General features: G+C 44.4%; 1 protein-coding gene across 1 annotated transcript in view; it reads left to right on the plus strand.

Moving 5' to 3' along the window:
- Positions 1–1098: 1098 nt before the first annotated feature.
- The window catches only part of LOC146191422 (uncharacterized), a 48486-nt gene continuing 34098 nt past the window's right edge, over positions 1099–15486 (plus strand). The window contains exons 1-2 of the mRNA XM_084600325.1: positions 1099–1127; positions 7499–7644. Coding sequence (XP_084456451.1) covers positions 1099–1127; positions 7499–7644 — 175 coding nt within the window. The remainder of the gene's footprint in view (positions 1128–7498; positions 7645–15486) is intronic.

Below are 15486 nucleotides of genomic sequence, written 5' to 3' on the forward strand. Positions count from 1 at the left end.
ATTTGGAAGACACTTAAGCTCCGTCTTTAAGGGGACGATGCGACATTGTTAATTCCCGACTGCAGCTCCTTGTTGGCGTGGATGAATTTTTCTCATGAAAGTCTGTAATCCCTCAATATGTTCCCCTGTTAAATCATTAGCGAATAGACGTAAGCCACCACTTTATGCCAAAGACCCCGCCGAGGTTGATACGAAGCCCCGATTTAACCTGTAGCTGTAAGCGGGCACAGTGATGTGATTCGGGATCCAGCTGTGAATGACGATTTCAATTCCCCTTTCACAAGAGCTTTTACAATTTGTAGTTCCTGCGAAGTAGGCCATGACACGTGGTCTCTTGACGTCACACAAACGAATCACTAATCAGGGCTCAGCCATGTCACCTACCAACAGGGACACGAAAGAACTGCACATGATAAAACAGCACACACAAAAAACGGTATTGAGACAAAACAGCACACGAAAAGAAGCACAGAAATAAAACAGCGCACGCACAAAACCGCAATGTGACAGAAGCAGCACGCGAAACAAACAACATGACAACAAAAAAGCGCAGCGCAGTAATGTGCAGCACTGCGGAAGAGGCGAATTGTTATAGTTATAACAGCGGAGGATAAAGGACAAAGCATACCGCAGCAGAATGTGGAGTTAGCGATTGTTGTTTCTGTTTATTAATTAAAAGAAAAGGGTATGATTTAATGTCTCAACAGAATTGAAAGCTTGGCGAGCGGGGGGTGGGTACAAAAACTTTGCTCTTTCCGCTTCTTAATAAGACGTCTGAATAGAATTGAACCATGGGCGGGATGGGGCTGTTCGAGACGCGGCGATGGCGCAGCTCTAATGCAGTAGCCAGCGAAGGTTATCTGTTCCAGTCGGCCAAAATCCAATTAAGGCCGGAACGTTTTCTTTTTTTTTTTTCAGCTCATTTCATTTCGGTGACACTGGCTGACGGAGGAAAATTACAAGGTCTACAATATGAACTGTCTTAGAAAAGGGACTCCAATAGATATCCCGTTTAAGAGCTGTTTAAGAACGGCTTGATATGTGGGCGATAAATAACTATAATTAAGTATCATTTTCATTTTTGGGTGGCATAAAATAATGCGACATTTAGGCAGTCAACATCAAAGGTGAGGCCCCTTTCTATAATTTCTTATTTGACAGTGTGGTTCGAAATATCGAAGGTTAGAAATACCCATTTGAAAGCTCGTTGGAGTGTCATTCCGGCATAGCGAAACGAAAGCAGCTATCTCTGATTCCAAACGTCACTGGCATATAGCTTGTCATTTAGCGTTCGCTGTTTTCTCGTGTGATGTTCTTTTATGGCGCCGGTATGCCAACTACCACTTGACAAAGGCTTACTCGAGATTTTTAGCGCAGGAGGGTGACGATGACAGCCCGAAGCCAGCCGGATTTTCTGGTGATTGTGACCTTTAACGCTACCGCAAGAAAGAGACAGCAAAATCGAATTAAAAAGAAACTAACAAATTTTCGAGGTTCTCAGGGTGACTTAAAAAGCCGCATAAACCTATGAAGAAGCTAATAACAACCGTCTTTCATAACTTTCCAGCCGAGAGTCCACTGTGCAGGGGAGCGGTGTCTGCCAAATTTCTAAAACCTCTCATCTTGCATAATTGTGTCAAGTCAAAATGGCGCATAATTTTTTACCCCTGCGGTTACTGCTTCATCATTCAACAAATCGCTGCTAAAACATCCCCCGACAACACTCGAGTATTTTCAATGTTAGATATTCTATTTCAGGCAGCGTGTTATCCGAAGAGATGCAATATACATATGTTAGCTTATACGGAGCATTAAGACAGCAATATACATCTGGTCATTATTCTAGTTTCTCGGTTTAACATTTTACTCGCATTTTGGTATTTAGGCAAAGTGATCTCCACAAAATGCATTTAATATTACTTAAACTTGCCTAGGCATTCATTACTACTCATTTTGTCTATTATAGTAGAATGTGAAATTCCTTCTAAACTATCCCCCCCTTCAATAAACGTCTGCTGGCTAACTGGATAGAGGATGTGCTGGGTGTCATCGTATTGCTAGATAATATCGCGTGAGTTTTCTGGTGGGAGCAATACAGAGAGAGCAGGGGAACCAAAAGCTGTCTCGGTTTAGCGGAACGCTGCAAGAAAAATTACAGCCCACGTTCTTATCACGCATCTAGGGTACATTTATAAGGTGATGATTTGACTGGCTTACGAAGGATTTCTAAAAAAAAAGAAGAGGCGTTGTTTTTTTAAATATCGATCACTGAGCATATGACTAATAGGCACGTTTCAAACACTATGAATTTATGCGTCTATCAGTCTGTTAACTGCGGGACTTATTGGCGTTTGCGTATGATGACAAGACGCATTGTAATTAATAAATATAATTAAATGCATTAATATTTCACAGGAATTCTAATTCATTCTGGCTTTCTATTTGAGTATTGGATTATCCTGAGACGTTACTGTCGCAAGAACCGGTGAGACAGACGGACGGATTAAAATATAGACCGAAAATAATTATATCATAGTGGTCTTGCATTCATTCCATGCGTGCATCCACTGCTTATGAACCGATCTCAGCGCACAAGGCATAATTAAATGGCAGTGCGCGGTAACGGCAGCCTTATTAGTGTACTAGAACCGAATGCCGCGTTCTACGATACGCCGATCTTCCATTCTTTGTCTTGCCCTAACTATGTTTGACACTTTAGTTGAGGCTGAATAAATTATAAATATATTATGGCCGCGAGTTGGTTTGGACGCCGCCGCAGCGCGAAACGATTAGCTTGGCATTATTATTTGCAGATTTGATAAGCTAGCATTGCCTTAAACAACTACGCCATCGGCGCAACCGACCACCCGGTGAGTGTAACTGTGCTTGCTACGACTACTGACCTAACAACAGATGGCATATACGCACATAAGAGAGTCAGCCATGTATTGGAGTGGAGGAGGGCGCGGGGGAGGGGCAAATATAGATTTTTATGTGTGCATTTGCTTGGCCGAAAACAAAATAATTTGAAGGACATAGAAAGTAAAACAAAATGTGAAAATCTGGAATAAAACCTAGAAGTCAAAACGCATTCGAGAGCGACACTGTGGGATTTGTAGCCAAATAAGCCTTTCAAACTGCCGGAAATGCACGCCACGGAACAGTTCCCAGCGGGTAAGCAGGAGCATGGAACAATTAATATTCGTTTTATATATTCCTTTCTGAAAACACCTTTTACAGACTATTGCCATTGTTTCAAAAACCCCATTTATAAGAAAGCAAGCATAACGTTATACTGCAAAGAAAAAAAAAAAGAAAAAAAAAACGAGCGGCGTATACATCAATTCTCTGTTTAGAGTGTAATCACCACATTCCCATCGAAAGAGAGTAAACCATCCAACAGTAAACTATCTGCACAGTACACAATGAAGACATCGTACAACCCTTATCAATGTTCTCGCCCGAGTCTTATCGCTCATCGTTATTGTTTTCTTATCCCGTGCAGCTTCAAAGTGTGTAAGATTTTTTAAGATTCACTGCTCTTTGTCGATACCTATAAATCGACAAGGGGGGGGGGGGGGGGGGGGGGGGGGCAAACATAGCACAAACTGCGAATCTCCAACTCTTGTGGTTTATTTTAAACATGCCACTTAAAGTCAACAATAAACGCAATACAAATAGTACATATCATGAATCACGCCGAGCAGTTAACGTCAGTTTGAATGGTGTAGATATAGCCTTTTCGCCGCATACGTTCACGACGCAGTGTGTGCGCTATACCGCTAAAGAGGCCTTCATTAATTACGCTCGGCGGAGAACACAATCTGCCACTGCTGGGAACACCCGCCTTGTGATGAAGACGAAAGGACTCTTCACTGCATCAAGTCAAGTGTCTCCAACGACATCCGCTGTTTAGGTTAGCTGCTGAACCACACAAGGAGAAGCCAGCAAGCCACGAGGAAGGAGCTGTAGGTGTAGATTCATTTGTCCACACCCGGAAAGAGGGCAAAAGAAGAAAAAGTGAAGGCGCGCACTGAAACAAGCACTTAGACTGAACGAAGAAAAATCGCGATTAGCTCGACCAGCTGCAGACGCGGCTTGTTCTTCGAGTCACGCAGGCCATTGGTTGGAGTTGTCTGGCTCAGCAATGCCTTCTGGCGCGGTTGCAGTATACACGGCGGCGTTAACTCTGCACAGCCTCCCGAGGGGGCTATGAAGCGTCAAATGAAAATTAATAGTTCCCGACAACTCCGCTGTGCGCCTGCAAGGGCTGTCAGAGAAGGGCTAAATGCAAGTCGACGGGCATACATCACGCCGCCATCCCAACGGCAGTCAAATTGAAAACCGCCGAGGCAGCGGCGAAAGCGAAGTGAGGCACGCGGTGCCTAGGCGCCGGCCGCTTATTGAGGCTGCCCGAAGACCTAAGTTCCAATGGCGAAGGAAACGTTAAGCTTTGTTTTTTTTTTACCTTTATAATAATTTCATAAACGATTTAAAATTTTCAGGACGTCTTAACGTCATCATACCTAGTCCCAAAAGCATGCTTAACAAAATGAAATAAAAAAAAAGGACTAAAAGCTCTGAACCCACACTGAATATTCAAAACAGGCATCAGAATAAGCATGATAAGCACTCTTGTTTTCATGCAGTTTTTTTTTTTTTATTGCTCTCGGTTCAGAATAAAGACATCAAGTTCAGTACCGGCGGATGGTAGCGCCACAGACGTACAGTAGTCTATTGTCACGCCACCCGATTGCACTACCAGTTATCATCAACATTCAACACATTAAAGCTGCTAACATTCAGCGGAATTTGTTGCGACTGCTGGGTGCGTTTTAATTCCGTGCCCAATAACCACATAACCCTCTGAGTTCATGGAATAAAATAAACAGTTCGCAAACAGTGATAAAGGTTTGTGTGCATTACTCGACTGAGCACTTCTGAGTGGGTGGCCTCATGAAATTCCGGTCAGCCTTCAAGCCGATGTCTACAATCCCTAAACCCTGATCTGAAGCTCCAGTTTTCACCCGGCCTACCACGACATGAAGGAACTTTGCCGTGTTTCTTGTGTCTTGGTGCTGCCTGTACAAACCACTACAAATTTGTTATCGGCATGGCTGATAACTCTACGTGCGACATCTACGGCAGAGGAGCCCATCTCACATATTCTTCTTGACTGTCTTTAATACAGTGCCTCAAGATAACCTTTAACCGAATGAACTCGAGAACATTGGCCCACGCCCGATGAGGGAAAGGAAGATGATCGGATAGTGGCCACGGCGATCATCCGCAGGAAGGTCTGCCAGGCACTGCTCCGTTTCCTGAGAGCGTATGGCTTGCACGACAAGCTGTGACATTTAAGTGCGCTTTTCGCCTCTGGACTTCTCTCTTCTTACTCTTTCTCTACTCCTTCACCTTTATATGCCTTCTTTCTTTACCCCGCCGGTGTGGCGCAGTGGTTACGGCGCTCGACTACTGCTCCCAAGAATGCGGGATCGATTCCGGCCTCGGCGGCCGCTTTTCGATGGAGGCGAAAAGCAAGGCGTCCGTGTGCTGTGCGATGTCAGTGCACGTTAAAGAATTCCAGGTGGTCGAAATTTGCGGATGGTCGAAATTTGCGGATGGTCGAAATTTGCGCCGTAGTGGCGGACGAAATTGGAGGACGGCGTCTCTCATAGCCTGAGTCGCTTTCGGACGTTAACCTCCCCCCCCCCCAAAAAAAAAAAAACAAAAAAAAAAAAAACATTCTTTCTTTTTTCGCCCAGTGGAGAGGAGCGAACCTGTTTCTTCCCATGTTTACCTTCCCTATCTATCTTCCTTTCCTAATTTCTTTCTTTCTCTCCTCTTCCTCCTCCTTCTGAATGAGTTCGGCCATAATTCAGCGTAGTTTTGTTATATTACAGTTCAAACTGGTTTTTGGACGAGTTTATCATCGGACCTCTTCCATCCCCTCAGGTACCTTACTCCCACAATTGCGAGGAGTGAAATTGTGCTTTTAGCCACTAACGTCGGAAGCATTTTTAATGGCACCGACCATCAGACTACATAATGAAATTCCTCTCCTACAAAGGAACTCTTTGAAAGGACACTTTTTGGTTGGCATATTTACGTTATTCAAAACGTCTATGACAGCAGGGGGATGCATTTTGTAAAAATTCAATATCAGTTTTGTATTTCGGATTCAGATGACCCTCTGGTATTAACCACTACTGTTCGGTGACGTAGCTGCAGATTTCTAGCGACCTTGGGAAGAGACCGGACCATTGGCAGTGAGCAGACCTCGGCACTGACTGCATACCTCAGCCGGTGGTTAACCAGTGCTTGGGGCGAGTGGCGAAAGCTTTATAGTACCAAAGCGGGCACTCTTCCTTGTGATTTCCGTGATTGGCTGCTTGCTGCTTTCGTGTGATGGTCCTGTCAACCTTGCAGCACGTATAATGCAACGTATCTTTAAGGTAGCAAACCCTGAATTTTTTTCCTTAAGCTATATCGGAGAAACCTGTCTTAGCACTGTTGAAACATATGTTCTCCTATGGTGCTTGAACACACGCGTGTTTATTAACAGCTAACACTAATCATATCCTCGCCTAAATTCATCTTCACTTGATCACTATAGGCTGGGACATTTATTTTCCACTGGTACTTATTTTAGCCTTCCTAACGACAGCTCCGGGGAGCCACCTTATCGCATCGTGTGGGTAGTTGAGAAAAAAAAGCCGCTGACAAGAAACCGACCTGTTTTCATTTTGTAGCTTTTGTACCCCCCATGGCATGATAAACCGGATTTCAGCGCTGCCAACTTGCTGTCGTCAAAAATACTATGCAAAGACTGTTACCAGCTGAAATTGCTCCCATCGGCTTCTGAAGAGAACGGCATTCTGAAAATATATCGTTCTCGTTTACCCCCTTTAGCCCTTGCTTAGACGAAACCGTGCGCATTGCATACCTTCATTCGACTGAACCAACCAGAGCCATAGCTGGACGACTCAGTCAGTCACATGCATGTGCTTCACAGATGGCAGTGAATCCGCGGAGACAAACTTCGTTCCCTACTTCATTAACTTGGCCGGCTTCCTTTAACGAAGGCGATTCAGGGAAATCTCGTTCAGTGCAGAATTCTCAGCAAGGCCATGTATGACTGCCAGCCAGAGTCGATGGCAAATTGAGAAAATGGCGACGGATCCTTTCGTCTAAGGCCCGGATATTTAGGTTCCCATCAAGCTATTCTCTCGAACTCCTGTGGCTCTAATTGCAGCTGAACATTCACTGTGAGTGCAATTATAAAAACCCTCTGCTTTTCCCCGTTCCACCCGAATGTCGCTGAGCCGCTGAATAAAAAAAAAAAACATAGTGGGAAAACTTAAGCTCCTCCTTTACAGGTATGACTAGACAGCGATAATGACTTCCGCCTGTGGCTTCCCTTGAGAATTCTCTTTCGCCTACATGCTGCTCGATTAATCAGTGACTCAATAATTGGTTCTTTTATTTTGTGGTGTAGACTGATCAGCACAGAGTCGCAAGATCCCACATTATGTAAAAGTCAGCACGAGGTATACATATTAATTCCCACTTTAACAAAGCCGTATACGAACGCTCCTGCGCGACTTAGCATTAGCGTGTCTGTTTCGGAATGCAAGGTATCCGGTGAGTTGGATTTCCATCTCATCTTCCCTTCTCGAAGGAGCTGAATTGGGGTGGCAGCTCCTGCCAGCTCTATCATAAAGTGTCGTCTCATCACTTCATACAACTCGCCAACTAATCCCAGGAATGCTACCTGCCACATGAAGTAAGGCTAACCGGCCAAGAAGACGCACACAGGAAAAATCGACACAGAAAGAAAGAGGCCTCTTTCTTTCTCCTCTTTCTTTCTGTGTCGATTTTTCCTGTGTGCGTCTTCTTGGCCGGTTAGTCTTACTTCATGCAATGCACCAACTAGCCCAACAACGTGTTTTACTGAACTACCTGCCACCTACCACCTGGGCGTGATGCACCGACTCCAACAACACATACTCTGTCGACAGAAGTTTTGATGAACATGGCCTTTAATGCATGCTCTCGAGTTAATGTTCAACGCTTCAGAAAATTATGTAAATAAAGTTCACGCGCATATATTTGTATAAAAAAAAAACAGACGAGGACAGAAAAACAGTAAGTACGCATATTGCCGGCATCGTGTTAGTGCAATAGGATAACGAGCACATTAATTATTCATTATTTTAAATACTTTCACGTACATGCGGAACTACACAGGAGAGTGGTTACACGAAGGGTACAATAGAACGGCAATATGAGCCAAATTTTAAGTAAGTTTGCTGGTTATCTAGTGTTGTCTAGCCCATTATTGAAATATCATTAATTAGTACCAGTGGTGAAGCAGGTTGATACCATCCGTCATATGCCCAGGGTAAAAAAGGCTTAAAGCAGGTTTCCTTTCTCAAAAAGAATTCCGACCTTGTGATCCTTGCACGACGACATGTACTGTGCAGGTGAAATAAGTTCTTCCCAGTGGTAAGAATGAAGAAACATTAGATACACTTAGTATAGCGTAAACAAACACACGCAGAGAAATAGTGCACGCCAAAAATATCGTGATGTACACTGCGCATGCCCTATACGATAGCCGAGAACGAGCTCTCGCTTACGATTGGTCACCGTACACGACATTTTGAGTTTACGGTTTCAGGCTCACACGTACGATGGGGAACTAGCGTTGAAAAGTTTGCTGCGTCGAGGTCACCCGCTTCAATGTGACTGTCTTTGTTAGCATGTTTTTGGGCATGCTCATGCCTATAAATGGTACACGGAGCTTTCGCTTTGCGTCATCTAACCTTCAGCACAAACAGTTGATGATGTATACGTTGTTTTCTTTTCGTTTGGCTCGGTGACTGAGCAGTCTCTATGCCTGACAACTGGCGTTGTTTCGCTGGCATGGCAACGCCACAAAGTGGATCGTCTTGGCTTGATTGCTTACACGTTTGTTTTCGTGAGCAAAAGTCGTGAACGGTACTCACCATAATAACAATACAAAGCTTGACGCTAAGTAAAATCGGTAGTTTGTAATGTGTTATCCAGCTGGCTCAGCATTCAACACAGCAGCAAAATAACTGGCAAAAGTCCCCAAGCGACTTGGCTAGTTTTGGCTTCCGAGTAAATTTCTGGTTTCAAACTTTTAAATACGGTGTTTCAAAACTAGATGTCACCCCTGCAACTTGGGTAGGTATGAGTGTACAAAGTTTAGAAAAATGTAATTAAGTTAGTGCGAAGACAGCTTATTAGTCACTCGACAAATACGCCTCAATTTCCATTTGTTAACATTGAAGTGCTTTAGCTTTGACTTACATCAGTTTCAGGTGAGATTGAAGGTCCGATTGAGGTCAGATTGAAGAATAGGTGTATCACTATCGCTTTTATTTTCATAAAGAGAATCGCGGTCGTCTGCGAATAGGTGAATGTGAGGAGAAACCTAGAAAGCTAGGTCGTTAAAGTATGTCAAGAAAATAGCTGGGCGGACCAAGCAAGGAGCCTTAAAGGGGTTATGAAATGCCTAAAATGAGGTAAAATAAATCGGTCGAGAGATAGGTAATCCCTCACAAGTCAATTCACCACAAGAATTTTTCAGCTCGCTTCAATGACACCGGAGATACCGGCGATTAAAAATGGCGCTCCTCCTCTCTCCCCTCCACATACCTCCACTCAGCACTCGAAGACACCAGAAAAAAAAAGAAGAGAACAGCTCGGGAACTCCACCCCGCTAGCCCCGCCCACGAAGCGTCATCGGGTGACGCTCGGTAGTCAAACTTCCGGTTGCCGCGCCTGTTTTCACGAGTCGCCCACGCATTATGATTCACCTTTCACGTCCCGTCTGCGTTTGCGTGGCTTTCAAATTTGTCTGGTGTCTTCCTCGGCCGCTGCTTTGTTCAGTTTCTTGACCTCTGGGAATTGTATGCGACAGTAGTCGGAACGACTCGGGTCGTTCGCGAGCGCATACCCGCAGGTGGGCAGGCCGCTGTCCACACACACACCGGCGGCCGCCGCGGAGGAGCGCTTTACTTCTTATCCCTGTCCCATTCAGCGTAAATTAGCTTGCACTCCTGCCGAGCATGGCTTTCTACAAGACCACTTTCCTCTCTGGCGCTGCCGGGGTCAGTCTCCGATGTCAATAGGTTTGGTACCGTCTTCTGCGGTTTGACCAACGGCGGCCGGTGACCCCTCGTGCAGTTGAACGCCATAGCATTGACTCTGCATGGATTCTGGCAGATGATTGAGCGTGCGAGTTGCCCGCGTGCAAACATGTCGTCGTCGTTTTAAGCCAGTAGTGCTTTCATTATGGTCGGCGAGAGGAATCTCTTCTGGTGCAATACGAATAGAATGTATACGCGTATCACCGACGAGAGTACGGAGTGATGATCGATGCAGAGTTTGGATATCAGATTACAGGTGAGCACGGATTATTCGTCCGTGAATCTTAAGAATTGAGATTAACAAAAAAGGTAGTGTAGTGTTGTTGTTTTGTTGTTGTTTTTTTCGAAGTCCTTTCGCACATCATTTAGGAAGTGCCAATGCGTAACGTGCACGCGTGTTTTATCTCATGTGTACGCATCGTCCGAGTTAAAACTGACGGCGCAAAACATCAGCAAAGCAGCTCACCACGTGCTGTTCGGCAGAGCGTGTCGTCGCCAACTTCCACAGCTACAGGCAAGAATCGCGCACAGAAGCATGCGAGCCGCTACGCTAGAGACGCAGCGAAGCGGGCTATTCCAAAACGCCGTCCGCCGTGGCTTCGATGCAGAAGAAACAAGGCCTAGCATCGACCAGGGAGCAGCGCACAACCGGAGTGCCGTCGGCCGCAGCTACCGCGGACGGCATCTCAGCGGTAACATGGCGGCATCTGTGCTGCACATAAGCGGTGCGAATTTGTGTACTTTGGCGATGAAGCTGTGGGCTGACCTTTTTTGACACACGTTCCATTTAATTAGTAACATGCCGCACATATGAGATCGGACTACGAATTACAAGACTCGCACGAAGGTTGATGCTGCCTATTTAAACGCTACGGTGTTGAATCGGACCAGTTGGCGCTCTTTTCGGACTCCTGCACCGACGCGCACTTTCAGTCGGACGCCACCACCTTGTCGGTTAACATCGCGAACCGAAGCGCCAAGCTCGGGTTCATGCATGCAATGAATGCAGAACTCAAGCAGACGACTTTCACAGCTACCGGAAGTGTGCCCGTGATGCAGTGGCCGTCGCGGCTTCAGCCAATGGCAGCCTGTCGTGACCTGTAACTCTTGGTACTTGTGACGTAGGTACTCACGGCAGAATAGTTCCAAATATCACCGCCACGCGAGAACCGAGCAGCCCGCGAATATCAAAGAACGCAATTTTTTTAAAATTAATAATAAATCACTGCCCTTTAAAGAAAACCGTGAAAAACACCTGGACCAAGTGAGGTTGTTGACTGATGCAAACTGTTCACGGTTTCTAAGCAAAGCTTCAAGCCAAATTATTATATCGAGGTCTACGGCAAGCTGGTGTCGTTTGAATAATATTAATGTATAAAATATTTTATGGAACACTTTGCCGTGGTCTCTGAACGCGTAGTCAGCTAGTGAATTACGATCAAAATTTACATGCAGTTGCGCAGATGAAGTGCGACTAGCAACGCCAGGCATCTCGAAGGTTCACCCTCGCTGCTTAGCGACACATAACGGGAACAGAAGCCTGACGACCTTGACACGAGTCTTCCGGGCACGGAATACCGGGGCTCCTTGCGTTACAGGGACGTCGCCTGCCCCATGAGGGCCATTTGTCAGGAAAGCCGAGTCCAAATTATCGACCGGCAGGCGGACGCTCGCCATGGTAGCCGGGCTGCCGTTGTTTGCTTCGTCGGCCTCGAAAGACTCAGAAATTGCTGCCCAAGGCATCACATTTTTATTCCATGCTCAGATTATGATAACGCGCCACATGTACTTGCTGGAAATAATTTTAATTCTTGTCATTGTGTGCTATTGTTCATCTTGGGGAAATTTGTAAAGGCGACACGACTACATGTGGTGACAAATGCTTTAGATGAACTCTCTCGAATGCGACAGATTTCCTCTGTGCTAAAGCAATTATATAGATATTACATGGTATAGCCAGAGATGGCCCAATCTTTCGCATACTTTTTCCAGCAATAAATTAGGCGCAATGCGACATACCATGATATGATGTCTGGGATAAAGGTAGAGCATTACATCACAGCATTGCATTTACGTGATTTCTCCAACATAGTTAAGCCAAGTTACATAGAAATCAATGTTTATAAAACAGCAACATTTATAAGCTGATTTTACTGAAGACTTTTCCTTGAATTTTGTTGTATAGTTAATCATTTTTTATGCTATAGTAATTTTGCATGATTTTCATAGTGTCTGTATGTTAACGAGTGTTCAATTGTTTATGTCACTCGGCAATTCTTCTGTTTAAATTGTGTGTGAAAGAGGATATTTAAACTCTGTCTGTTTTGAGTAATTGTGTCAATGGCTTTTGAAAATATCGCAACCAAATTTACGGCTTCAAAGCAAAACCAAAACACAAACTAATTCATACCGCGATCAAACAAGGCCTTTTCGAGTAAGTGCAAAGTACCAAAGGCCAACAATTCTATTTTCGTTGCCCAACGTCCTTCGCTAGCTTAAAGGGACAGAACACTGAAATTTTGCCGCAGTGGAAAGATTGATGTTTAAAATGTTCGATTGCATAACGGTTTTGCTAGAATTGCTGTAGGAAATTTTTACCGGGAATTTTTCGATCAATGCGTGCGTCCGTTTTTATGTAGTCCGATGCTGGAAACCATGAGCAGCGACCGTTATGACGACTGGTGGTCGACAAAAAAGACGTACCGAAAACAAATATAACTTTCACTCGCCAGGCAGTAATCAGACATTGTTTGCGTCGAGTAACGTCTTTTTCAGTTTCACACTCCATGCTGTTACGGCACAATCACGCACGCCCTCGTCCACGAAAATTTTTGTGGGCACTGTCATTGCTTCATTCAAGAAATTGCAAACACTGTGGCGCCATCTAGTGGCAGGGGTGTTTTTTTTTTTTAAGGGCGCACTGAAGAGAGCTCAAAATATAATAAATTTTGGCAAGCACTCCTAGAAGAAAAAAGAACAATGTGCAGTCACGAAAATCAGCGATATTTTGCTTGCATGTAATCACGTGGAAGTCTACACTGAAAGTACTAGGGTTTCTCCGCTAGATAGCGCCTCTGTTGTTTTTATGCGATTTTCAATGGCAAATTAAAATTGTAAAGCCTCTTTTCTTTGATATTGTACTGCTCGATCAGTACTATACGAGGCTAGATCGTTTCATCTCCACCATAATCTCATGACACATTTTGGCCAGTGTTCTGTCCCTTTAAGTCATGCATGTGATACTTCCATAACACGTTTCTAAATTCCACATCACGGTCGCACAAGAACCGCCAATTGTAAAACAAATGATTTTTAGCAGCGGAAAGAAACTTCCGTGTCTCGGACGACAATAATATTTTCTAGAAATTGCAGGGTCAGTACGTTGTTTCTAATATTTAGCAATTCGTAAGCTGCTGAAAAAGTATACTTTCATTCAGTGTAATAATTCTCAACTAAATTAGAGGACCGTTGAGTATCCCTAAACGTTGATGAGATAGTACTGGCATTCGGACGCTATACATTGTATGAAATAACCTTAATTTGTTGCGCTAACAATTTGTAATAACCAGTTCTGCTAAGTAGTAAGTTTAAGACCATGAAATAGGAGTGCTACTCAGTAGTACAAAACAGTAGAAGTAATAGTACTAGCTAGTAGTGCTAATTAGTGGTCATGATTTTGCCCTAGTCTTGCTGTGATGCAATGCATAGATGCAATTAACCGGTGGTTAATAAAACCTCTAAACTATCATACTGAACGGACACTACGCAATGGCGAAGAGGACGCCAATCCAAAATTTCATTCAAAGGGGCATCGTGTCAATTCCCTTCTCAAACCACGTTCCCTTTTTCGGAAGAGTGGTTTTGTTTTCTTTGAGGCGCCTCGCAACGAAAGCGCAATAAAATCGACCCTTTGACCCCCAAAAAAGTGTTTTGTTGTGACGCCGTACTTTTCAGCGAACGAAGGCTCTAGAGCATCCCGTAAAATGTCCATTATTTTGTAATAAGCTTCAAATTAGGCATTTAATTATTAATGGTAGTCACAAACCTCTTTTCGCAGGAAGCCATGATGACCACGCATATAATAACGTTAAACCGGGGTAACAAACCTAAATTTGACAGTTGTAGAAAGAAGGGGTCCACATTAAATGTTCCCCTGCACGTGTTATGCGTCCTCGTATGGCTGGACAGCGATAGGAGCACGCAAAAGTTTCGTTCGATGCTTCAGTCACTGATACGGGAAAAAAATGCGGATGGGCAAATCAGCCTTTCGAAAAGAAGCATATGCAGGAAGTCGCTCTGCCGTTGTCACATTACGGAACGGGGCCAGCAGCACACAGCTGTCCCATTTCACCTAAGCTTAACTTCGTTCGGAGGTATTACTACAACATGCCTCCCGCTGCTTAACTTTGCGCGCTTTGTACATTGTGCATGACTATAGATAAACATCTGTGTAGTATATTTTAAAGAAATCCCTGTGAGCTCGAAACAAGGTTGAACCTTGATCTAAAGGCTTAAGGCAACAAGGTTGGTTATTACTTTTTTTCGGGGGAGGGGAGGAGGGAGGAGGGCTGTATAGCGGAACACTTACAGGGACCCTAAACTCAAAGGCATCTTTTAAGGGGAAAACCTCGGCCTTTTTTTTTTTTTCGCTCTCTTTTTTAAGGTTGTGAGCTTCAAAGGTACCTCTGGATAGTCGAAAGTTCTACTATGCAAAATTATTATCATGGACTAAAGGTGCACTTGTAACGTGGGCTGGCAACTCAGACCCGGCGTGCGCCAAAAGATGCAATACCTAGCATATTCTAGTGTTTCGACTTAGGACCAATCTGGTTAAATTTCTCTGAATATAACAGCCTCCTTTCGTTTAATGACCCACTCTTGCGCTATATACCTCGACATTCGGAGGGTGACATTTTTTTTTTTTATTTTTCGACTTTCAAAAACACGTGAACTCTCAACATGCCAGACTAGGTACAGCCATCCTAATGTCCCATTACGGATAGACCTGGTTAACTGATGGGCATATTGCACTTCTGCGTCCTGTTTCATCTTTTGGATTATGTTATAGACAAGAGGCCGGACCAGGAATGCGCCAAATCTCAGGACATCCTGGCTTTAAGTTCGCGATAGAAGCCATATCGAATCTTACCTTTTGTTTGCGCTGTGTTGTGCAGCCGATGTTGGTACAGAATGTGCAAGGATGTAATCCGCAAAGAAGTCTAACACACTTTCACTTCAGGGCGGCGCTTAGCTGATTGATGTTCCCGAGAGAAGAAGGCCGGCCATGAGAAACCGTCCGGGAAGA

Source organism: Amblyomma maculatum, chromosome 4 (assembly GCF_055883805.1).
Source record: "Amblyomma maculatum isolate TAMU_Amacu chromosome 4, ASM5588380v1, whole genome shotgun sequence".
Taxonomy (NCBI): domain Eukaryota; kingdom Metazoa; phylum Arthropoda; class Arachnida; order Ixodida; family Ixodidae; genus Amblyomma; species Amblyomma maculatum.